The sequence below is a fragment of the Trachypithecus francoisi genome, unplaced genomic scaffold, assembly GCF_009764315.1.
Source record: "Trachypithecus francoisi isolate TF-2019V2 unplaced genomic scaffold, Tfra_2.0 Lachesis_group17, whole genome shotgun sequence".
NCBI lineage: Eukaryota > Metazoa > Chordata > Mammalia > Primates > Cercopithecidae > Trachypithecus > Trachypithecus francoisi.
The window spans coordinates 82,705,443-82,731,166 of NW_022681462.1; the positions used below are offsets into that span (position 1 = coordinate 82,705,443).

At 42.2% G+C, this 25,724-nt stretch overlaps 1 protein-coding gene across 33 annotated transcripts in view; it reads left to right on the forward strand.

Annotated features, from left to right (window-relative positions):
* Nucleotides 1-25,724, forward strand: part of DTNB (dystrobrevin beta) — a 309,281-nt gene that overhangs the window by 3,147 nt on the left and 280,410 nt on the right. For 32 of the 33 annotated variants that reach the window (XR_004428453.1, XR_004428456.1, XR_004428457.1 and 29 more), the window contains exon 2: nt 25,379-25,446. Coding sequence is in view for 28 of the 33 variants with exons in the window: in XM_033176347.1 (XP_033032238.1) it covers nt 25,380-25,446 (67 nt within the window). In the remaining 5 variants the exon portion in view is untranslated. Of the gene's footprint in view, nt 1-23,970; nt 24,127-25,378; nt 25,447-25,724 lie in introns of all 33 variants that reach the window. The other variant, XM_033176346.1, reaches the window with a different exon arrangement.

The following is a 25,724-nucleotide window of genomic DNA, read 5'->3' on the forward strand; positions in this document are numbered from 1 at the left end:
TGTGATACCATGACAGTCAATCTGATCATTGAGACAGCTACTAAGTGAGTAACCAGAGGGTGGCTTATGCAGTGTGGATATGCCGGACAAAGGAATGGTTCACATCCCAGGTGGGACAGAGTGGGATGGCACAAAATTTCATCAGCTGTTCAGAATGGTACACAACTTAAAACTTACAAATTGTTTATTTCTGAATGGGGGACTGCTGTATACTTTGTAACCAGCATTCCAATCAAGAAATTTCCATCGCCCCAGAATGTTCCCTTATGCTGGTTTGCAGTCTATTCTCTATCCTCCCCAACTCCCTTTTATTGATTTCGAATTACATAAGCATCAGAGCTGTGGTGTCTAGTTGTGTAGATTGTATACTGCCCAGCTTTAGGGAGCATCATTCACATTGGAGTCCCCGTGCCTGGCAGCTCCTGGAGTTGTGTAGTGCGTACTCTGTGCTGCAACTCTGCAGGTCACTCAGAACACACACTCGCTTGTCAGATACCCAAACAGTACAGACAGAATAAAGGCCCCCTTGACCTACTCACGGAAACAAGTTATCAGTTTTTGTGGTCTTTCCAGACTATTCTCTATGTATTTTCCTGTATATATAGGGAACACACACACTTGTCAGATACTCAAACAGTACAGACAGAATAAAGGGCCCCTTGACCTACTCACGGAAATGGAAGTTATCCGTTTTTGTGGTCTTTCCAGACTATTCTCTGTGTATTTTCATGTATACATAGGTAATACAGAATAAAAAAAGAGCAGTTTTTTTCTCCTCTGCATTAATGACATCATACCGTACACAGTGTTCTGTAGTTTTTTCCCCTAACAGAATGATTTTGAGATCTTTTCATGTTGGAACACAGGAATCAACCTGAGTCGTTTTAACTACTACGCAATCTCTTATGTAGTACGTATTGTAGTTTATTTAGTATTCTGATTAAGGACCATTGCTGCAGTGAATGAAAAAATACAATGGCTGGGTCAGAGGTACGCATGTTACTTCATAATTAATGGGGCTATAACCATGTTGCTACTTGTGGATTTAATCCATTTATTTTTAACTGCTTAGTGTATTCAGTTGTAGGCTTTTTTTTTTTTTTTTTTGAGATGGGGTCTTGCTCTGTTGCCCAGGCTGGAGAGCAGTGACACTTCAGGGCTCAAGTGATTCCCCCAAGTAGCTGGGACTACACTTGCGTGCCACCATGCCTGGCTAATTTTAAAATTTTTTGTGGAGATGCAGTCTCGCCATGTTGCTCAGACTGGCAAGCCATCCTCCCAAAGTGTTGGGATTACAGGCATGAGCCCCTACACCTGGCCCGGTTGTCGAGTTACATCACAGCGTATGTATCCTTTTACTCACTGAGGAACAGTTGGGTTCCTTTAGATGCTGATTCTTCAATGGGTCTGTGTGTTGCAAATGCATCCTGCCAGCCCTAGGCTTTTCTTTCCCTTTGTTAACAATGTATTTGGTTGTATATACCATTTAAGTTTAATGTCATATTTATGAAAAATTTCCCTTAAATGGCTTGTCTTTTTTCGGGTGTGTATCTGGTTTAAGAAAATTTTCTGTCTCTCATGGTGTTAATGATATATTCTTATATTTTCTTCCAAAAGTTTAAAAAAGTTTTGCTTTCCATATGGAATTTATTTCTATGTATGGTATAATGAAGAGATACAGTTTTTTTTTTCAATTTGGATGACTCGTTTTTCAGCACTCTAACTTTTTTTTATTATAGTAAAATACACATAACATAAAAATTACAATTTTAACCATTTTTAAGTGTACAGTTCTGTAACATGAAATACATTCACGTTGTTGCACAGCCATCACCACTGTCTTCAGAGCTTTTTCATTATCCCCAACCGAAACTCTGTACCCCTTAAACACCAGCTCCCCATTCTTCCCTCAGCCCCTGGCAACCACCATTCTACTTACTGTCTATGAATTCGACTACTCTAGGTACCTCATATGAATGGAGTCATTATAAGATTTGCCCTTTTGTATCTGGCTGATTTCACTTAGTATAATATCCTTAAAGTTCATTCATATTGTAGCATGTGTCAACATTTCCTTTTTAAGGCTGAATAATATTTCATGGTATGCATATACCACATTTTGTTTATTCATTCATTGATGGACATTTGGGTTCTTTCCCTGTTTTGGCCATTACAAGGAGTGCTGCTATGAACATTGGTATCCATATGTCTGTTTTAGTCTGTGTTTCCATTTCTTTTGTGTATGTACTCAAGTGCAGTTGTCAGTAATACAGTTTTTAAAACAATATACATAATGGAATAAAAATAGATTAACACAACACTGACTAATATGACTGAATAGAGCAGAGTTTCCATGTACCTACTCTTTCCCATGTGGTTTCTCCTATTATTAACATCTTGCATTAGTATGCTACATTTATTATAATTGATAAACCAATATTGATACATTGTTGTTAAAGTTCCTGATTTAGCGGTCACTCTTTGTATTGTATATTCTATGGGTTTTGACAAATGCATAATGTCATGTATCATTAACATGGCATTACATGTAATGTCATTACATGGCATGACTGCGTGCTACAACTATGCAAGTGGCTCACTTGTAAAATACTCAGCAGTACAGACAGAATAAATGTCATTACATGGCTATAGTTTTACCTTTTCCAGAGTTGGAAATGTCATAGATTTGGAATCATATAGTATGGAGCCAACTCAGATTGGATTCTTTCACTTAGCGATATGCATTTAAGTTTCCTCTGAGTCTTTTTTGTGACTTGATAGCTCATTTCTTTTTCTTTTTTTTTTTTTGAAATGGAGTCTCGCTCTGTCGGTCAGGCTGGAGTGCAGTGGCCGGATCTCAGCTCATTCCAAGCTCCGCCTCCTGGATTTATGCCGTTCTCCTGCCTCAGCCTCCTGAGTAGCTGGGACTACAGGCGCCCGCCACCACGCCCGGCTAATTTTTTGTATTTTTAGTAGAGATGGGGTTTCACCATGTTAACCAGGATGGTCTCGATCTCTTGACCTTGTGATCTGCACGCCTTGGCCTCCCAAAGTGCTGGGATTACAGACATGAGCCACCGTGCCCGGCCAGCTCATTTCTTTTTAGCGCTGAATAATAATATTCCATTTTATGGAAGCACCACAGTTTGTTTATTCATTCACCTACTGAAGGATGTCTTGGTTACTTCTAGTTTTTGGCAGTTTTTGAATAAAACTGCTATAAACATCTGTGTGCAGGTTTTTGTGTAGACATTAAGTTTGTAACTCACTTGGGAAAATACCTAGGAGAGTGATTTCTGGGTCAAATGGTAAGAATATATTAAGCTTTGTAGGAAACTATTAAATTATCTTTCAAAGTGACTGTACCATTTGCATTCCCAATAATTTTTACAATTTTTGTCCAAGTACCCTAAATGTATTTATATAATAGGTCTGTCAGACTGTTCTGTAAAATTAAACTTCACCTGGAATGATATTCAGTCGTTGGTTTTGTTGGCTGTCTTTCAGTGTATCTCTTCATGTGTTTTGAAGTTTTGAATTACAGACTCTTTTTTGTTGTTGTTGTTGTTTTTGAGATGGAATCTGGCTCTGTCTCCCAGGATGGAGTACCGTGGCACGATGTCGGCTCACTGCAACCTCTGCCTCTGCCTCCCAGGTTCAAGTGATTCTCCTGCCTCCCGAGTAGCTGGGATTATAGGCGCCCGCCACCACGCCTGGCTAATTTTTGTATTTTTAGTGGAGACAGGGTTTCACCATGTTGGCCAGGCTGGTCTCGAACTCCTGACCTCAAGCGATTCGCCTAACACAGCCTCCCACAGTGCTGGGATTAGAGGCGTGAGCCACCACACCCAGCCAAATGACAGACCCATTTTCAGAGTGAGTACTTTAGATTTTGTTTTCTTATCTTCTGTGCCCACTCTCCTCTGTGTGGTGATATTTCAGGTGCTTCAGTTGACCTACTGGACCTCAGTCTAGAATCAGATACGATAATTGTGGGCTAAGGGTCCTGCCCTTTGAGTTAATTGGGCTATTTTCGATCTTCTCATACAGTATGAGTCTTGACTCAGTTCCTGGTCCTGAGGCTGTTTATATCTTCCCACTTATCTAAGCCTAGAGTATTAGATAAACTGTAGTTCTAGGCAGAGCTTGGCAGCAGTATTTTTTAGCTTCCTTTCAGCTCCAGCATCATTGCTGGCCTTGAGCAGTGGGTCTGGCCCAGATGTCTCCATTTCTTCATCCTCCTTTGCTTTCTGTTTTTACTACCCCACAGGAAGTGCACACCTGGTTCTAGACTCAGGATCCAGCAAGCTTAGAGCTTCAGTCCTGCTTGCAACTTTGCGTATCTGTTCTGTTTCTCCAAATAGAGGTTTGTCTTGGTTTTGAACCTAATTTTTAAAAAATATTGTTAAAAAATATTTTATCCATTATTGTGTATTTAGAGCAAGAGGATGCATCAAAGAATGTACTTACTGGGCCACTTTCTAGAAGATTTAATTAACCAGGCTCCTTTCTCAACTTTATACGAAGAATTTTTTCTTTCTTATGGCATTGCCTAGGCCCTCCAGTACAAGAATAAATATGATAATGGGCATTTTAATCTTTCTCCTGAGTGGTAATGTTTCCAGTGTTTCACTGTTAGATATGTTTACTGATGGTTTTTGGAAGATGTCTTTTGTCAATTTAAGGAAATTTTCTTCTGTTCTTGGTAAGTATTTTTAATTGGGTGTTGAATTTTATGGAGGCCTTTTTTGGGGGCATTTCTTGAAATTATTTTTCCTCCTCTTTAACATGTCAAGAGTAGGACAGACCTCTCTGAGTTGTAGGTAACTGAGAGAAACAAATGTATATGATTTACTTGTTAATTCATTTTTAACATAAAAACCTCACAACCTTTACATAAAACTTTTTTTTTTTTTTTTTTTTTTTTTTTTTTGAGGCGGAGTCTCGCTCTGTCGCCCGGACTGGAGTGCAGTGGCCGGATCTCAGCTCACTGCAAGCTCCGCCTCCCGGGTTTACACCATTCTCCTGCCTCAGCCTCCCGAGTAGCTGGGACTACAGGCGCCCGCCACCTCACCCGGCTAGTTTTTGTGTTTTTAGTAGAGACGGAGTTTCACCGTGTTAGCCAGGATGGTCTCGATCTCCTGACCTCGTGATCCGCCCGTCTCGGCCTCCCAAAGTGCTGGGATTACAGGCTTGAGCCACCGCGCCCGGCTACATAAAACATACTTTAAACTTGAATTTTTGTATATTAACATTATATATAAGTTAAAATAGGACTGAAATGCTGTAGTAATCAGGGTTGGACTAAATATCATTGTAACTTTACTATATTTGAATAGTACTAATAATATCAATAATTATAGCTAACATTTATTGGGCTCTTACCTGATGCCAGTTATCGTGCTAAATGCTTTACATGCTGTTTATTTAAGAATTACCGCAGCCCTATGAGGTTATATTTAGCTACTCAGAACTCTCTGTTGTAGTGGAGTGCAGTTACTGAATTTTTTTATTGGAACCTAGAGAACCCTCTCAGATTTGTAAAAAGCAAATCTTTAAGGTTTTATGAACATTTATTATCCCTGGCCCTTTTTTTTTTTTTTTAATCTGAAAGAGGAGAGAAAAGAAGTTATAGAGGAAGGATATTTGAGAATTTTTCTGAAATAAGCAAGGAAATTCTCTTTCAATAAAGTTATAACACTTGTTATAACTAAGTGTTAATGAGAGTCTTAGTCATCACTAACTTCTTTTTTTTTTTTGAGATGGAGTCTTGCTCTGTCACCCAGGCTGGAGTACAGTGGCGCGATCTCAGCTCACTGTAACCTCCACCTCCCGGGTTCAGGATATTCTCCTGCCTCAGCCTCCCGAGTAGCTGGGACTGTAGGCACGTGCCACCATACCTGGCTAATTTTTTGTATTTTTATTAGGGATTGGGTTTCATTGTGTCAGCCAGGATGGTCTCCATCTCCTGACCTCGTGATCTGCCTGCCTCAGCCTCCCAAAGTGCTGGGATTACAGGCATGAGCCGCCATGCCTGGCCCCTCACTGACTTCTTAATTAAATGGACATCCAAAGAAAAACTGACAGGGAGATGGTGGGAAGTGGTGAACTTACATAAGAAATTTCAATACTTGAATGCTTTGACGTAGCTGAGAACTGGCAGGGTTAAGAAATTAACAAAAATATTCAAAGGAAATAAAGGCTGTCTAACGCCAAGGCATGTACAGAGACATTCTGGCGACACTTCCAAAGCCACGTCTCCTTTTCTTTTAGTCTTTACTGTGGGAGTTACAAAACTTCTATGTGTAGACGTAGTCCAGGTCTGAAACACTCTATGTTCTTTTTTTTTTTTTTTTTTTTTTTTGAGACGGAGTCTCGCTCTGTCGCCCAGGCTGGAGCGCAGTGGCCGGATCTCGGCTCACTGCAAGCTCCGCCTCCCGGGTTCCCGCCATTCTCCCGCCTCAGCCTCCGAGTAGCTGGGACTACAAGCGCCCGCCACCTCGCCCGGCTAATTTTTTGTATTTTTAGTAGAGACGGGGTTTCACCGTGCTAGCCAGGAGGGTCTCGATCTCCTGACCTCGTGATCCACCCGCCTCGGCCTCCCAAAGTGCTGGGATTACAGGCTTGAGCCACCGCGCCCGGCCAGAAACACTCTATGTTCTATGAATAGAACAGAGTGTAAGAACTAACAAGGATCCAAACTTTTTGCTGCACTCTCTTCCAGACCCTACTTAACTCCATGATTTAAGGTCTGATCCAGTACTACAGTTTTGGGACCTGTATTCTTTCCTTATTCCTTGAAGCCTCATGTTGCCCTGGAGGGGGCGATGTGACACAGTAGAAAGAAAATGGGCTTTAGCATCATCATCGTCAAAACTCCAGATTCCTAGTTTTGCAGCTTCAGGCCAAGTTACCTGACCACTTAGACTCTTAGTTTTCTCTCTACTTCTAACAGCCCTAATCCTGAAAATCTCAAGCTCAGTGCAGTCTTGTCTTCTCATTACTTTTAAAAAGAGCAATAGTCTCCAAAGTGGGAGGTATGTAAAATGATCCTCTAGGCAGGGTATTACAAGAAAATACGAGCAATCAAGTTTTACCAGTATTTAACCCATAGATTGACACTTTACTTCATCTGTGTCTGATGATGTCTGTCAGGTATGGTAAGCTAGGGAACCCCACCACTTGGAGGGGCTGATAATGTGATCCTCCTTATTTACCTGCTTATATTGTTTTAGCACATGTTTTAGTTCACCTCTGCTGGGTTTAGTGGTCTTCCAGATCATATTACCTGATTTGAATAAAATGAACCTTGCAAAATAGACAAATGGCTCACAAAGTTTCCTGCAAAGAAAATGCAGATTGAAGTTTCAGAGTCAACTGAAGATTGAAGTAATAATGCAAACACATGCGAACAGCCAGAAAGAAACAGAGTGGATACTTCTATTTATATTATGAACTTGTCAGTCAAATGGAAAATATAAAAACAATGGTGATCTCATCAGATTGATGAAGAAGCATTCATAAAAAATAGCTTAGAATTACTAAAAATACTATTTAAAATATGGATTTATATACACCGTTGAGTACATTGTGTCTGAAGGTATTTACTAATGATATTATGGGCTAATGTTATAAATTGAGATACTTAAAAACTAAGCATTCAGAACATAAAGACAGACTTACTGACATTTTTCAGTGATTGGTAGTCATGCTCTAATTAATCTAGTACCTTAACATTTTATTAAGCTTAATAATAAATTTTTAGAAGTTCTTTTGAGGTTTAGGAATAAAAGACAAAAAGCCATAAACTCTTGTTCTTCCTGTTTGGTAACAGTGGCTGAAATAATATATAGATAAATAATTTGAGTTTGGTGTAAAATTGAAATGTATCCTTTATTAGCAACTATTGTTGAGATACTGGTAGAACACGTTGCTAAACATTTGAAATCATGGCTATTGTACTAGATTATAGAGTTCATGTATATTTGGATAAAAGTACAGAGCTTATGGTATTTGGTATACTCTGTTTCAATAATAAAATATATGGAGAACTACCTTTTCCCCCTGCTAAAACACTCAGGATAAGATTTACCAGAGAATATACTGAAAGTAGATGATCTAAAATATTATAAAGAAATAGGACATATAAAGCATAAAGAATAATATATTGTTCAACCATTGTGGAAGACAGTGTGGGGATTACTTGAGGATCTAGAACCAGAAACACCGTTTGACCCAGCAGTCGCATTACTGGGTATATACCCAAAGGATTATAAATCATTCTACTGTAAAGACACATGCACACGTATGTTTATTGCAGCGCTATTTACAATAGCAAAGACTTGGAACCAACCCAAATACTCATTAATGATAGAGTGGATAAAGAAAATGTGGCACATGCACACCATGGAATACTATGCAGCCATAAAAAAGGATGAGTTCATGTCCTTTGCAGGGACATGGATGAAACTGGAAGCCATCATTCTCAGCAAACTAACACAGGAACAGAAAACCAAATACCGCATTTTCTCACTCGTAAGTGGGAGTTGAACAGTGAGAACACATGGATGCAGGGAGAGGAACAACACACACAGGAGCCTCTTGGGGGGTTGGGTGCAAGGAGAGGGAGAGCACTAGGACAACTACCTAATGCATGCAGGGCTTAAAACTTAGATGACGGTCAATAGGTGCAGCAAACCACCGTGGCACATGTATACCCATATAACAAACCTGCACGTTCTGCACATGTATCCCAGAACTTAAACTAAAATTTTAAAAAATATGTATTTCCACTTAAATAAATGGAGCACACACACACAAAAAGAATATATTGTACCTAGAACCCAGCCTAAGAAAGAAAATGTAGCCAGTGGAGTTGGTATACCTCTGCGGTCACGATTCTGTTTCTATCCCCAGAGATACTCACTTTTCTGAATTTGATGATTACCATTTCCATATGCTTTTTTTTGAGACGGAGTCTCCCTTTGTCTCCCAGGCTGGAGTGCAGTGGTGTGATCTCGGCTCACTGCAAACTCCGCCTCCCGGGTTCATGCCATTCTCCTGCCTTAGCCTCCAGAGTAGCTGGGACTACAGGCGCCTGTCACCACGCCCTGCTAATTTTTTGTATTTTTTAGTAGAGATGGGGTTTCACCATGTTAGCCAGGATGGTCTCAGTCTGACCTCTTGATATGCCCGCCTCGGCCTCCTAAAGTGCTGGGATTACAGGTGTGAGCCACCGCGCCCGGCCTTCTATATACTTCTTTATACTTTTGCTGTGTGTTTGTGTGTGTGTGTGTGTGTGTGTGTGTATGTGTTTGCATCTATGTATGTTATATTCAGGATCAGGGCCAGGGTGAGATGAGGAGGCACCTAGGTCCCCAATGTAAGGAGCCCCTCAGTCATGGGCTTGCATGACCCCCAGTATGACGCCTCCTTACATTTTGTGCCCTAGGTGCCTTGTTCACCTCACCATAGTCCCAGTCCTGCTTCTGTTAATATGCATGTTTTTAAGCTTTATGGAAATATTATTTTTTATGTATTCTCTTGTAACTTTTTTCACTTAGTATTTTGAAATCGATCCATCTCAATAAAATGTAGCTCTGCTTTAGTCTATTCTGTGATTGACTATAGTATAATTTTATTTTCCCATGCTTCTGTTGATGTACATTTAGGTTGTTTCTGATTTTGTGTGTACAAACAATATCATCGTAAGTGTTCTTGTATGTGTCTCCTTAGGACATAGTTGTAAAAGGGGAATTTCTGGGTAATTAGATATATCCATTGTCTATTTTTTTTGAGATGCAGTTTCTCTCTTGTCGCCCAGGCTGGAGTGCAGGGGCACAATCTCAGCTCACTGCAACCTCCACCTCCCGGGTTCAAGCAGTTCTCCTGCCTCAGCCTCCTGAGTAGCTGGGACTGCAGGCACCCGCCACCATGCCCAGCTAATTTTTGTATTTTTAGTAGAGATGGGGTTTCGCCATGTAGGGCAGGCTGGTCTCGAAATCCTGACCTCAGGTGATCCAACCGCCTTGGCCTCCCAAAGTGTTGGGATTACAGGTATGAGCCACCATGCCCAGCCTATATCCATTTTTAATATTACCAGATACTGCTTTTGCTGTTCAAAGTGGTTATATATGAGAATTCACGTCACCTCATATTTTTGCCAATATAAATGGTATTTTCAGACTTATTTTTTCATTTGATGTGTGTGATAGGTAAATTATATTTTTGTAAATTTTGTGTTGCAGAATAAAACAGATACTAAAAAAACTACAGCTCAGTGAATTATCGTAGAGCAAACACTTCTGTCATCTTCATCCAGGTGAAGAAACCTGCCATCGAGATGAATCAATTTCAAAATATTAAGTGAAAAAAGTTACAAGAGAATACATAAAAAATAATATTTCCATAAAGCTTAAAAATTCTGCCGACTCTTTTAAAAGCTCCATGTACCTCATCCCAGTCATAGCCCCTTCCTTTCCTCCCACAGTAATCACTGTCCTGATTTGTATAGTAATCCCTTCCTTGGATTTCTTTATGGTTTTATACCCCAACTGTGGATCCTTAGATATTATAGTTTAGTCTTGAGTTCTTATGTGCAACTTTTTATATATTTGTTTTCCATTTTTGTTGCTTCTTCTGTGAATTTCCTGCTTATATCTTATGTCAAATTTTCTTACCGGTTAGTACAAGTTCTGTGCATATCATGGATACCAGTTGTTGGTTATATGCATTGCAGGTCTCTTCTCCCAGTTTGTGACTTGTCTTTTCATCTTATGAGTTTTGATACATAGAGTTTTTAAAAAGTGTAGTTTAACTTAGGCAAGCTTTTGCTTAGAAAGTCCTTCCCTATGTTGAGATTAAAAGATATTTCAAGACTACTGTAACAAAAGCTTAATTGCAAAAGATGTAAACAGGCACCTCACAGAAAAGGAAACATATGACCAGTAAACATATTAGGGATGGGCACTTTCATTAGTGATCAAAGAAATACAAATCAAGACCACAGGAAGATGAAATCATATACCCATGCTATTGGCAAAATTTGAAAAGCCCGGCGGACCAAGTGTTGGAGAGATTGTGAATTCACAGGAACTCTGATATACCACTGACAGGAATGTACTTTGGTGCGCTTTAAAAACGTTTTGGCAATTCCTTTTGTAGATATACACCCGAGATAAACTCTTGACCTTGTGCAGCAAGACACGTACAACAATGTTTGTAGCAACACTGTCCATGATAGGAAAAAAAGCAAAACTAGAAACAACTCAGATTTCCATCAGCAGGAGAGTAGATTAAAATGCAGTTTTGGAATTACACGGCGGTAAAAAAAAAAAGAAGAAACAATAGGGTGAATCTTAGCAATATATTTAGTGAAAACAATTACCCAAGGGTTATGTGTAGCAAGGTATCTTTTTTCTTTTTTCTCTTTTTTTGTGTGTGTGTGAGCAATAAAGCTTTTTAATCACCTGGGTGCAGGTGGGCTGTGTCCGAAAAGAGAGTTAGCGAAGGGAGATAAGGGTGGGGCCGTTTTATAGGATGTGGGTAGGTAAAGGAAAATTACAGTCAAAGGGGGGTTGTTCTCTGGCAGGCAGGAGTGGGGGTCACAAGGTGCTCAGTGTGGGAGCTTTTTGAGCCAGGATGAGCCAGGAAAAGGAATTTCACAAGGTAATGTCATCGCTTAAGGCAAGGACCGGCCATTTTCACTTCTACTGTGTTGGAATGTCATCAGTTAAGGCGGGGCAGGGCATTTGTACTTCTTTTGTGATTCTTCAGTTACTTCAGGCCATCTGGGCAGACATGCAAGTCACAGGGGATGCGATGGCTTGACTTGGGCTCAGGGGCCTGACATTCCTGCCTTCTTATATTAATAAGAAAAATAAAACAAAATAGTGTTGAAGTGTTGGGGTCGTGAAAATTTTGGCGGGGGGTGGTATGGAGAGAGAATGGGTGATGTTTCTCAGGGCTGCTTCAAGCGGGATTAGGGGCGGCGTGGGAACCTAGAGTGGAAGAGATTAAGCTGAAGGAAGATTTTGTGGTAAGGGGTGATACTGTGGGGTCGTTAGAAGGAGTATTTGTCGTATAGAACGATTGGTGATGGCTTGGATGCAGTTTTGTATGAATTGAAAAACTAAACGGAAGACACAAGGTCTGAATAAGAAAAGGAGAGAAAACAGGTAATTAAAGGACTAAGTATTGGGAGGACCTAGGACATCTAATTGGAGTGCTTAAGGAGGCTCAGCATAGCCTTGCTAGCAAAGATTATTTATTTACTTTAAGAGGGAATTTAGAGTGGCAGTGGTTTGGGATAGCACTAGGAGATATCAGCTGTGATGGCTTGGAGAAACAGTGTAAACCCGAGCATGGCATTTATGAGTAGTTGAGAAGGTGAATAGGAATATGACTAGACAGAAGACAGAAGGGATGAAAGTTTTTTGGGGTGCAGTCTAAGTTGGTCTGGTGTCTGGAATGAGACTGGGACCTAATAAAAAGGAGCGTCCACACAGGAGCTCAAATGGGCTGTAACCCGTAGCATTCCGAGGACAGGCCTGAATTCTGAGAAAGGAAAGTGGTAAAAGTATTGTCTAGTCCTTTTTAAGTTGGTGGCTGAGCTTGGTGAGGTGTGTTTTTAAAAGACTATTAGTCTGTTCTACCTTTCCTGAAGATTGAGGACGGTAAAAGATATAAAGGTTTCACTGAATACTAAGAGCCTGAGAAACTGCTCAGGTCATTTGACTATTAAGGGCTGGTCCGTTATCAGACTCTATAGAGGTAGGAAGGCCAAACTGAGGAATTAGGTCTGACAGAAGGGAAGAAATGACCGCGGTGGCCTTCTCAGACCCTGTGGGAAAGGCCTCTACTTATCCAGTGAAAGTGTCTACCTAGACCAAGAGGTATTTTAGTTTTCTGACAGGTGAGTAAAGTCAATTTGCCAGTCCTGGGTGGGGCAAATCCCCGAGCTTGATGTGTAGGAAAGGGAGGGGGCCTGCACAATCCCTGAGGGGTAGTAGAATAGCAGATGGAACACTGAGAAGTGATCTCCTTGAGGATAGATTTCCATGACGGAAAGGAAATGAGAGGTTCTAAGAGACAGGCTAGTGGCTTGTAACCTCATGGAAGAGGTTATGAAATGACGACAGAATAGAATGGGCCTGTGAGGCTGGAAGGAGATAATTTCCTTGGTCTAAGAACTGTTTGCCTTGTGTGGGAAGAGACTGATAGGTGGAAGTTTCAGCAGGGGAGTAGGTGGGAGTGGCCAATGTGAAGGAGGAAAACTGCCGTGAGGGATAGAAGTTGGAAGCTAGCTGCTTTTTTAGCTAACTTATCAGCATAAGCATTGTCCTGAGCGATGGTTGGGGAAGAAAATAGATTTTGGAAGTTATGAGAACTGTAGAAAGTTGAGCATAGTTTGTGATTTTTAGAGCCTCTAACAGTATTAAAGCAGTGGCAGCCGCTGCACGCAGACATGAGGGCTAGGCTGAAACAGTAAGGTCAAGTTGTTTGGACGGAAAGACTACAGGACGCAGTCCCGGCTCTTGTGTAAGAATTCTGTCTGCACTAACCATGCCTAGGAAGGAAAGGAGTTGTTGTTTTGTAGAAGGGATTGGGGTTTGGGAGATTAGCCGGACATGATCAGCAGGGAGAGCACATGTGTTTTTATGAGAATTATGCCGAGATACGTAACAGATGAGGAAGAAATCTGGGCTTGACTGAAGTAATGGGGTTGTCCTTGAGGCCTTGCAGCAGTACAGCCCAGGTAATTTGCTGAGCCTGATGGGTGTCAGGGTCAGTCTAAGTGAAAGCAAAGAGAGGCTGGGATGAAGGATGCAGGGGTATAGTGAAAAAAGCATCTTTTAAGATCCAGAACGGAATAGTGAGTTGTGGAGGAAGGTATTGAGGACAAAAGAGTGTATGGGTTGGGCTCCACAGGGTGGATAGCAAAACAATTTGGTTGATAAGGTGCAGATCTTGAACTAACCTGTAACACTTGTCTGATTTTAGGACAGGTAAAATGGGGAAATTGTAAGGAGAGTTCATAGGTTTTAGAAGCCCATGCTGTAGCAGGCGAGTGATAACAGGCTTTAATCCTTTTGAAGCATGCTGTGGGATAGGATATTGGCGTTGAGTGGGGTAAGAGTGATTAGGTTTTAATGAGATGGTTAGGGGTGCATGATCAGTCGCCAAGGAGGGAGTAGAGGTATCCTACACTTGTGGGTTAAGGTGGGGGGTACGAGGGGAAGACACAAAGGAGGCTTTGGGTTGGGGAGAGGGGCGGCAATGAGATGTGGCTGTAGTTCAGGAATAGTCAGGGAAGCAGCTAATTTGGTTAAAATGTCTTGGCCTAATAAGGGAACTGGACAGGTGGGGATAACTAAAAACGAGTGCATAAAAGAATGTTGCCCAAGTTGGCACTAGAGTTGGGGAATTTTAAGAGGTTTAGAAGCCTGGCCGTCAATACCCACAACAGTTTTGGAGGCAAGGGAAACAGGCCCTTGAAAAGAAGGTAATGTGGAGTGAGTAGCCTCCATATTGATTAAGAAGGGGACAGACTTACCCTCCACTATAAGAGTTACCCAAGGCGTCTGTGATGGTCCAGGAGGCTTCTGAGGAGATGTGGCAGTGTCGATCTTCAGCCACTAAGCCAAGAAGGTCTGGAAAGGAGTCAGAGAGCCTTGGGCCAGACCTCCAGGGACTCTGGGAGTGGCTGTCGGGCGAGTTGGACAGTCTGATTTCTAGTGGGGTCCCACACAGATGGGACACGGCTTGGAGGAAACCTGGGCTGTGGGCATTCCTTGGCCCAGTGGCCAGATTTCTGGCACTTGTAGCAAGCTCCTGGGGGAGGAGGTTCTGGAGGAACCCCTGGCAGCTGCCGTTCAGGCATTTGGAGCTATGGAGTTGTGTGCTGGAGATGTGGCTGGGGTTTGTCTCACAGTGGAGGCAAGGAATTGCAAATCAGAAATAAGTTGCTACTTGGCTGCCTCTACTCTATCATTGTACACCTTGAAGGTGAGGTTCATTAAGTCCTCTTGTGGGGTTTGAGGGCCGGAATTTAATTTTTGGAGCTTTATTTAATGTCAGGAGCAGACTGGGTAATAAAATGTATATTGAGAATAAGACGGCCTTGTGACCTTTTAGGGTCTAGGGCTGAAAAGCATCTCAGGGTTGCTGCTAAACAGACCATGAACTTGGCTTTGTTTTTTTTATATTTGAAAAAGAGCCTAAACGCTAACTGATTTAGGAGGGGTCGGATAAAGAAAAAGGAACATTAATCTTGACTATGCCTTTAGCTCTAGCCACTTTTTAAAGAGGAAATTGCTGAACAGGTGGGGGACGGCTAGTCGCGGAACGAAACCGTAAGCCAGACCGGGTGTGGGGAGGGGAGGTGATAAAAGGATTATAGGGTGGGAGAGCAGAGACTGAGGAAAAATTGGGACCTAGCTCGGCCTGGCGAGGAGGGGAGAGAGGTCAGATGGGTTTGTAGAAAAGGAAGACTGGAAAGACTCAGTGATGCTTCGGGTTGGGACTGAGGGGTCAGGCGGGAGGGAAAGAAGGAAGATTTGGGATGAGTTGCATTGGGAACAGAGTCTAGGGAGGGACCGATGTGTAAAAGAATGCCTGGACGTCAGGCACCTCAGACCGTTTGCCCATTTTACGAGAAGAATTGTTTAGATCTTGTAGGATGGAAAAATCTAAAGTGCCGTTTTCTGGCTATTTGGAACTACTGTCGAGTTTGTATTGGAGTTAAGCAGCATTGTAGAAGAAAATAAGGCGTTTAGGTTTTAGGTCAGGTGTGAGTTGAAGAGGTTTTAAGTTTTTGAGAACACAGGCTAAGGGAGAAGAAGGAGGAATGGAGAGTGGAAGGTTGCCCATAGTGAAGGAGGCAAGCCGAGATAAAAGAGAGAGTAGAGACACAGAGAGAAGGAGCTCGGGGGTTCTTGCCCTCCAGAAAAGCGGGAAAGGGGTTGGAGCGTGGAAGTAAGGGATTGGGGCGCAAAAATAAGAGGTTGGGGTGCAAAAATAAGGTCGGGGCACAAAAATAGGTTGGGGTACAAAAATAAGAGGTCGGGGTTCTTACCCGTCCCCCAGAAAAGTAGAGAAGGGGAAGAAACAGGGAAAGAAGGGGTTGGGGTGCTTGCCCCTCCCGCAGAAAAGCAGAGAAGGGGTAGAGACAGGGAGAGAAGGGGGTCGGGCTGCTTGCCTCTCTCCCAGAAGAGTGGGGCTTGCCGCTAAGGGTGAAGGACCAAGGCAGGTGTCCCTGCATCGTGGTCAGACACCTCTGAAACGTGGGTGAGTAATCAGAGAGGCGACCCTGCAATGATTAAACACTAAGGGAAGGCTGCCTTCACCAGTCTGTGACCGGCGCTGGTGTTTTGGGTCCACTGATAAAACGTGTCTCCTTTGTCTCTACCAGAAAATGAAAGGAATTGAAATTAAGAGAAGGGAGAGATTGAAGGGTGGCGCCAAGATTGAAAGGAGAAAGAGGTTGAGGGATAGTGAGAGAGGTTGGAGAAGAGAGTAAAAAGAGGCCACTTACCCGATTTAAAATTGGTGAGATGTTCCTTGGGCTGGTGGGTCTGAGGACCTGAGGTTGTAGGTGGATCTTTCTCACGGAACAAAGAGCAGGAGGACAGGGGACTGATCTCCCAAGGGAGGTCCCCGATCCGAGTCACGGCACCAAAATGTCATGCGCGTCCGTGTGGCGAGACCACCAAACAGGCTTTGTGTGAGCAATAAAGCTTTTTAATCACCTGGGTGCAGGCGGGCTGAGTCCGAAAAGAGAGTCAGCCAAGATATCTTTTTTCTGTTTAACTTATTTGAGATATAATTTACGTGCTATATAATTCAACCGACAATTCAGTGGTTTTTAGTGTATTTTTAGAGTTGTGCAGCCATCACTATTAATTTCAGAACATTTGCATCATCCCTAAAAAGAACCCTGTACTCATTAGCAGTTACTCCCTATTTACCCTCCCCCTGGCAACCCTTCACAAACCCCTGGAAACCAATGATGAATCTTCTGTTGCTATGGATTTACCTATTCTGGACATTTCATAGAACTGGAATCATATAATACGTGGTCTTTTATGACTGGCTTCTTTCATTCAGCGTAGCATTTTCAAGGTACATCCATGTTGTAACATGCTTCAGTACTTCATTCCTTTTTATGGCTGAACAACATTCCATTGTATGTATGCCATGATTTGTATGAATATACTGCAGTTTCATTCCAGCACCACTTGTTGAAAAGACTATCCTTTCTCTATTGAATTGTCTTGGTACCTTTGTTGAAAATCACATGACCATAGGTGTAAGAATATGTTTCTGGACTCTCAGTCTGTTGCGTTGATTCCTGTTGCTATCCTTGTGCCAATACTACACTGTTTTTTTAATTACTATGGTTTTGTAGTAAGTTTTCGTACATTCGTGGATTTCATCTGCTAATATTTCATTGAGGACTTTTGCAGTGAAAATGAATGAACAATGTTCATGAACATTGATTGGTAGTTTTCCTTTTTTTCCGCCTTTGTTGGGTTTTGTTATCTAGGTAATGCTGGCTACCAAATGAGTAGGTAAGTGTTTCCTTGTCTTTTGTTTTCTGGAAGGGATCTTGTAGATTTGGGCTTGCAGATTCCTTTCACAGGGTTTTTGTTTTTTTAAAAAAAACACTACAAATTCAATGTCTTTGGTAGTTATAGGGTTATTCTGGTTATCTGTTTTATCCTGGACGAGTTCTGGCAATTTGTAGCTTTTGAGGAATTGGTCAGTTTTATCTGAGTTGTTATATGTATAGAATGAAATTGTTCATAATATTTCCATGGTGTTTCTTTTAATGTTCGTGTGTTCTGTAGTGATAACTTCCCCTGTTTCATGAGTAATATTGATAATGTATGCCCTCTTTTTTGTTGTTTTTCTGTCTTGCTAGAGGTTTATCAATTTTATTGATCCTTTTAAAGAACCAGCTTTTGATTTCATTGACTTGTCTCTTTTAGTGAATTCTAGTTTCGATCCATTATGGTCAGGTAACATACTCTGTATGATTTTAATTCTTTTGAATTTGTTACTGTTTGTTTTATGGCCCAAGAGCTGGTCTTTCTTGGTACATGTTTCATGTGCACCTAAGAAGAATGTACGTTTCATTATTGTCGGTAGAGTGTTCTCTAGATGTCAGTTAGCTCTGGTTGTTTGATGGTGTTGCTCAGTCCTTCCACATCCTTGTCACTACCTTTTCCACACTCTCTTCAATGAGGTCATTTCATACATATGTAATACAGTTGGATTGCTTTGTCACACTCTGCATTTCATTCTGGGATCCTCTGATTTTTTTTTTTTTTAATTGCATGCATTCGGGTTCACCCTTTGTGGCCGGTGTGGTGGCTCACTCCTGTAGTCCTGAAACTTTGAGAAGCAGTGGGGAGGATCGCTTGAGTCCAGGAGTTTGAGACCAGACTGGACAACAATAGTGAGACCCTGTCTGTACAAAATAAATAAATAAAAAGTTAAAAGATTAAAAAATAAAGATTCACTCTTGGTGTTGTAAAGTTCTGTCGGTGTTGACAAACACATAGTGTCTTGTTTTCACCGTTATAGTATCATACAGAATAGTTTCTCTGCCCTAAAAATTGCCCTGTGCTTCACCTACTCAGTTCATCACCTGCTTCCCCCAAACCTCTGGCAACCGCTGATCATTTTCCTGTTTCTGTTTTTCTAGAAGGTCATAAAATTGGAGTTATACAGTATGTAGCCTTTTCACACTGGCATTTTTTCACTTAGCATTATGCATTTAAGGTTCCCCCATGTCTTTTGATGGCTTGATACTTTGTTCTTTTTATTGCTGAACAATGTTCCATTTATGAACTATTGCAGTTTATTTATGCATTCACCTATTGAAGGGCATCATCATTGCTTCCAGCTTTTGGCAATCAAGAATAAAGCTGTAAACATTAGGGTGCAGGTTTTGTGTGGACATAAATTTTCAACTCAGTTGAGCAAATACCTAGCAGTGCAATTATTGGATCATATGGTAAGACTGTGATTAGCTTTGTAAGAAACTGCCAGGTTTCTTACAATGTGACTGCTTGTGCATTCCCATCAGCAATGATGAGAGTTCCTGCTGCCTCTGCATCCTTGTCAGCATTTTTTTTGTTCTTTTTTTTGAGATGGAGTCTCACTCTGTTGCCCAGGCTGGAGTGCAGTGGTACGATTTCGGCATACTGCAACCTCTGCCTCCCAGGTTCAACCAACTCTCCTGCCTCAGCCTCCTGAGTAGCTGGGACTACAGGTATGCGCCACCATGCCCAGCTAACTTTTGTACTTTTAGTAGAGACAGGGTTTTGCCATGTTAGCTGGGCTAGTCTTGAACTCCTGACTTCAGGTGATCCACCCACCTTGGCCTCCCAGAGTGCTGGGATTACAGTCATGAGCCATTGCACCCGGCCATTGTCAGCATTTGATGTTGTCAGTTGTTTTTATTTTAACCACTCTGGTAGGTATGTAGTGTTATTTTGTTTTAATTTGTAATTTCCAAATAATAAATGTTGTTGAACATCTTTTCATATGCTTATTTACCATCTGTGTATCTCCTTTGGTAAGATTTCTGTTCAGATCTTTTGATTGTTTTTGATTGAGCTGTTGTTTTGTTACTGAGTTTTATGAGTTTTGTTTGAGACAGGGTTTCACTTCGTCACCCAGGCTGGAGTGCAGTGGTGCGATCACGGTTCACTGCAGCCTCGAACTGCTGGGCACAAGTGATCCTTCCCACCTCAGCCTCCCAAGTAGCCAGGAATACAGGTGTGCACCATGCCTGGCGGTTTTTGTGTTTTTCTTGTAGAGATGAGCTTTTGCCATGTTGCCCAGGCTGGTCTTGAACTCCTGGGCTGCAGTGATCTCCCCACCTCAGCCTTCCAAATCCTATTGGGATTACAAGTGTGAGTCACCGTGCCCAGTGTTCTTTATATAATTTGTATACAAGTACTTCATCAGATATGTGTTTTGAAAATATTTTCTGTCACTCAGTTGCCTGTCTTCTTTTTCTTTTCTTTTTTTTTTTTTTTTGAGACGGAGTCTCGCTCTGCCACCCAGGCTGGAGTGCAGTGGCCAGATCTCGGCTCACTGCAAGCTCCGCCTCCCGGGTTTACGCCATTCTCCTGCCTCAGCCTCCCGAGTAGCTGGGACTACAGGCGCCCGCCTCGTCGCCCGGCTAGTTTTTTTTGTATTTTTAAGTAGAGAAAGGGTTTCACCGTATTAGCCAGGATGGTCTCGATCTCCTGACCTCGTGATCCGCCCGTCTCGGCCTCCCAAAGTGCTGGGATTACAGGCTTGAGCCACCGCGCCCGGCCCGTTGCCTGTCTTTTCAATGACTTAATAGTATCTTTTGCAGGGCAGCTCATTTTGATAAAATCCAATCTATTGATTTTTTTATTTCTTGGGTTGTGCTTTCCAAACCCATTCATTTGGTTTTGCTTTGGGCTTAGGATATTAAACAGCCTCTTCTAGGAACTTTCAGTTTCAACCCTTTTATTTATTTATTTTTGAGACGGAGTCTCACCCTGTTGCCGGAGTCTCACCCTGTTGCCCAGGCTGAAGTGCAGGGGCACGATCTCAGCTCACTGCAACCTCTGGCTCCTGAGTTTAAAAGATTCACCTGCCTCAGCCTCCCAATTAGCTGGCATTACAGGCATGCACCACCACACCCAGCTAATTTTTTTTGTGTGTTTTAGTAGAGACTGGGTTTCACCATGTTGGCCAGGCTGGTCTTGAACTCCTCACCTCAGGTGATCTGCCTGCCTCGGCCTCCCAAAGTGCTGGGATTACAGGCGTGAGCCACTGCACCTGGCCAAGTTTCAACCCTTTTCGATTTAAGAAACTTTGCTTATGAAACTTCGTTACATTTGCATAGCTAGGACCCTGGCCGCCTTTATACTTTGTAGACTGAAGCTGTGTTCTGGTTCTTTAAATTGGGTGAAATGAAGCTCCTGAGTAGGGTGATTTGGACCCACTGAAGACCAGACATGTTTCAATAAATGTGCCTACTGGATTTCTCTCTTTGCCCACAGGATGAACTGCAGGAAGACAGGGGTGGGGGATTCTGAGATCATAGAATCTGAGGTCATAGAATTTTATTTGTGCATTAGTGTGGACAAAGATTTTGGCAGTTGAAATGGGAAAAGAGGGTGGATATGAGCGTGATTATGAGGAAGGAAATGGCAGGGTTTGAAATTAGAGTTAGTGTGAAGGTAATGATATTGGTTATCTCTAGATTGTGTGGCTAAGAAAAGGCAGAGTGCTAGGAGTTCAAGTGGGAGGAAGTACAGAGAGGTACTTACATTTGTGGTAGTATTGGTCTTCAAGGTTATATCAGAATGGCAAGGGCATCTCATCAGCTGTGGTGTTAGAGTAGATATACCCTTATTAGGTATGGAACTGTTAAAAGCATAATTACAAAGATACAGGCATTAATGTACTTAAAGCACTGGCATGGAGTCACGTTGACTGGGCCTAGGGAAATGGTTTATAGTAATCTCAGTTCTGGTGTATCCCATTAATTTGGATTTTGTGGAACCTGAATTTTTTTTTTTTTTTGAGACGGAGTCTCGCTCTGTCGCCCGGGCTGGAGTGCAGTGACCGGATCTCAGCTCACTGCAAGCTCCGCCTCCCGGGTTTACGCCATTCTCCTGCCTCAGCCTCCCGAGTAGCTGGGACTACAGGCGCCCGCCACCTCGCCCAGCTAGTTTTTTGTATTTTTTAGTAGAGACGGGGTTTCACCGTGTTAGCCAGGATGGTCTCGATCTCCTGACCTCGTGATCCGCCCGTCTCGGCCTCCCAAAGTGCTGGGATTACAGGCTTGAGCCACCGCGCCCGGCCGGAACCTGAATTATAAGATTGCTTAAAATGAAACTACTTAATGTCTTAATTCTCCCAGTAGCTGACTTGTAGACAAGGATTTAAATGCAAGTATTTTGTTTTGGAGGTTATCCTTGGAAAAGCCAGTAGGGGAGTGGGAAGTGAGAGAGGAGAGGGGAGATAGCAAAGATTGCAAATACAAGATTTGTTATCAACCAGGTTTTTTCACAGCATTCCCACTGAGAAACTCCAGGAGCGAATGTAAAATTGTGTCTTATAGTCCTTCAGGGGAAAGGTAGGTGGAGTGTTTATATACCATCTCTTTCAATCATTGATTAAGATTTTTTCAGGAGGTGGTAGATCTACACATCAGGCGTGCCACGCAGGGAACAAAATGGACTCCAGGATAGAGAAAGCCCTCAGGTGCTGTCAGGCCAGTGTACCTGGTAGGGGCTAGGCGATATGGGGGCACTCTTTTGACTCCTTCTTTAATACCTTGCCATGCAGTTCCGGGATTTTCAATTTATTTCCTTTAAGACATTATTAGAAACATTTATTTCCGCCTTAAATGAGCCATTCTAGCAGCATGTTAGGACTAGCTCCGGATGCCCTTTTTGGAACATTAAATTGTGAGTCATGGAAGAGTGGCCCATATCAACAGACATTTCCTTGCCAGCCTTATACTTGACCTCCAAGTTCAGCACTCTCAAGATTCAGGTATGTTCTTCCAGTTCTTGCCAGTACATCTCATCGTATCATACTGTGTTGGTGGATCAGTGCTTTCATCAAAAGGAGGGCCAGTACCTCCCTATTCTGACAATGCCTGGTTGTTAGCTTACAAGCAGTGAGGGAGGTAGGCTCATATCTCCAGGAGGGTAGGCATCTTTGGAGGCATGCATCCCAGCTGAGACCTCTGCATAGTTTTTAGTCAGGGGAGACCGCCCTCTTGTAGTAAGAGGAAGAAAGCTGCTTCTGGCCTGGAGGGTACAGAAGAATCTTGTCAGGACTGTGAATTCAGTTTTGTAATTTGCTTGCTTTCACAGTAGGAACTTGGGTCTAATTTTTAGCACAGTCTGTCTGCAGGCAAAAAAATGCAGATGCTGGCAACTAGAAACTGGACAGTTAGACCTTCGTGTAGCCTGGTGATGGAATAAAGGCAGGGTCTGCTGCGCCTGTTCAGTCAACAGATAATGTCAGTGTTATGGCTCCTGTTGAGTAACAGAGTTTTCTTAGCATCAGTTTGGTGTGCTGGTCCGTTCTAACACTTAGGGAACACTGACTGTGTGCTGGGAATTGTTCTCGGCATTTGCTGTGAGTCCTCACAACAGTCCGTGAGGAAGGTGCTCGTGATCATCACAGTTTTACACATGATGAATCCGAGATTCAGAAGGATTAAGTAATCTTTCCAGTGTTGGAGCTAGTATTTTTAGTTTAATTGACTAAAACACGCATTCTTTTGTTATTCCACATTGCTTTCCAAAAGGTATCCCCTTTATGTCCATTTGACAAATGATGAACTTGAGATGCAGAAATTGAGTGACAAGGTGAGTTTCAAGGCTGAAGAAAACTATTGTTAGAATTCAGGATGCCAGCTCTTTTGCTGTTGAATATCATACTGAACAAATAGCTAAAGTTAATACTGGCTGGTTTTGAATGTTTACTGTTTTTAAAATTCTGTTACATGGTCTGTCACAGGGTTTCTCAGCCTCAGCACTATTGCTGTTTTGGACTGGATGATTCTTTGTTGTGGAATACTCTCCAGTGCATTGTAGAATGTTGAGCGGTGTCCCTGACCTCTGTCTACTAGATGCCAGTAGCACCCTCCCAGTTGTGACAACCGAAACGGACTGTAGATATTGCTAAATGTCCCGTGGGGGCAAAATTGTCCCTGGTTGAGAACCAGGCCAATCTCTAAAGGTGGTTGTGTTATGACAGAACTCACCTAGAGTAATTCAGAAATTTGTTTGGTGAGCAGGGGGTTATGTTGCTTTAAAGTGTGGTGGAAAAAACATGAGCTTTGAAATCTCTTGGCCCTGCCACTTACCAGTCCCTGTATCCTTGATTAAGTAATTGTCTTTTCTGAGCGTTTGTTTCCTCATTTGTAAAATGGGCATTATATCTACCTGACAGGGTTTTGGTGATTAAGCTGGAGGATGATACAGGTGGAAGAATGAGGGGAAAAAAAGGAGAAAAATGATCTGTAGTAGAAGAAAGTGAAGGAAAGATACAGAAGGCAGTTGTCAAGAGGAGGAGTGAAAGGCACATTGGGAAGATCTAAGACGGCAGGTGAACGAACCACATCTACCCTCTTCCCACACTCTATCTAGTCCGAGGTCACTGAGTCTGGAAGAAAGCTCTGAATAGGGCCGAGCATGGTGGCTCACACCTGTAATCTCAGCACTTTGGGAGGCTGAGGTGGGCGGATCACTTGAGACTGGGAGTTCGAGACCAGCCTGGCTAACATGGTGAAACTCCATCTCTACTAAAAATAAAAAAATTAGCCAGGCATGGTGGCGCGTGCCTGTAATCCCAGCTACTCGGGAGGCTGAAGCACAAGAATTGCTTGAACCCGGGAGTTGGAGGTTGCAGCGAGCTGGGATCACGCCACTGCACTCCAGCCTGGGCGACAGAGTGAGACTCAAGTCTCAAAAAAAAAAAAAGAAAGCTCTGAAGAGTTTATTTTCTTTCTCTCTCTCTCTCTCTCTCTCTCCTTCTCTTTCTCTCTCTCTTTCTCCTCTCTTTCTTTCTCTCTCTCTCTCTCTTTCTTTTTCTTTCTTTCTTTCTGTTTAATTGAACTTACAGTGCCACATGACTGGGGAGGCCTCAGAATCATGGTGGGAGGTGAAAGGCACTTCTTACATGGCAGCAGCAAGAGAAAATGAGGAAGAAGCAAAAGCGGAAACCCCTGATAAACCCATCAGATCTCATGAGACTTACTCACTGTCACGAGAATAGTACGGGAAAGACCAGCCCCCATGATTCATTTACCTCCCTCCCACAACACAGGGAAATTCTGGGAGATACAATTTAAGTTGAGATTTGGATGGGGACACAGCCAAACCATATCAGGGATTAAGACCCGATTTCTTTAATATGAAATTGAATATTCATATATATTTTATGTGTAAGCTAACCATTCTTATGTCCTTTATTACAGCCTTTCATTACATTTATTTTCTAAATTATATTTAGTAACATGTTTATCGATATAAACCAGTAGAGAGATGGGAAGTTACTTCAACTAATACAGGACTCTGCAGAGAAAATAAAGTTAGAAGTAAGACAGCCCCATATTTTTAGCACAGTAAGCAATTGTATGAGCTCATATAAGTATTGATTTACAATATTTTAGAAGCTATCAAATAAAAGGAGGTGGTTTATCTTTTTCTGAATCAGGCTTTCAGTTTATTTTTACTGATACTCTGTTAAAATGTGCATTTGCAACTTGGTTTCCTGTACCTCTTCACAATAGAATGATTAGCACTTGATTGAATTGTCAAATTATACAGTGGTTTATTGTATCTTTCTTTGTCTCTAGGATGATTGAAGAAAGTGGGAACAAGCGGAAGACCATGGCAGAGAAGAGGCAGCTGTTCATAGAAATGCGTGAGTCTTGAGTCCTTGTTCGTATGTGCAGGAATGTTTGTGTGTGTGTGTGTGTGTGTGTGTGTGTGTGTTTTAATCAAGTCATAGCTTTAATCAGTTACAAGTTTTAAACTTTAAAGAGGGAAGAATGGGAGTAAAAGAATCATGGAGTTGAAGGACCCCAAGCCAAAGCATATATTTTAGTAGAACTGCCTTGCTTTCTTAGGCAAGGCCATAAATAATAAGGTAGAAATGTTACCTAGAATGCCTGTGATTTTGTACCATGCCAGTCAATTTAG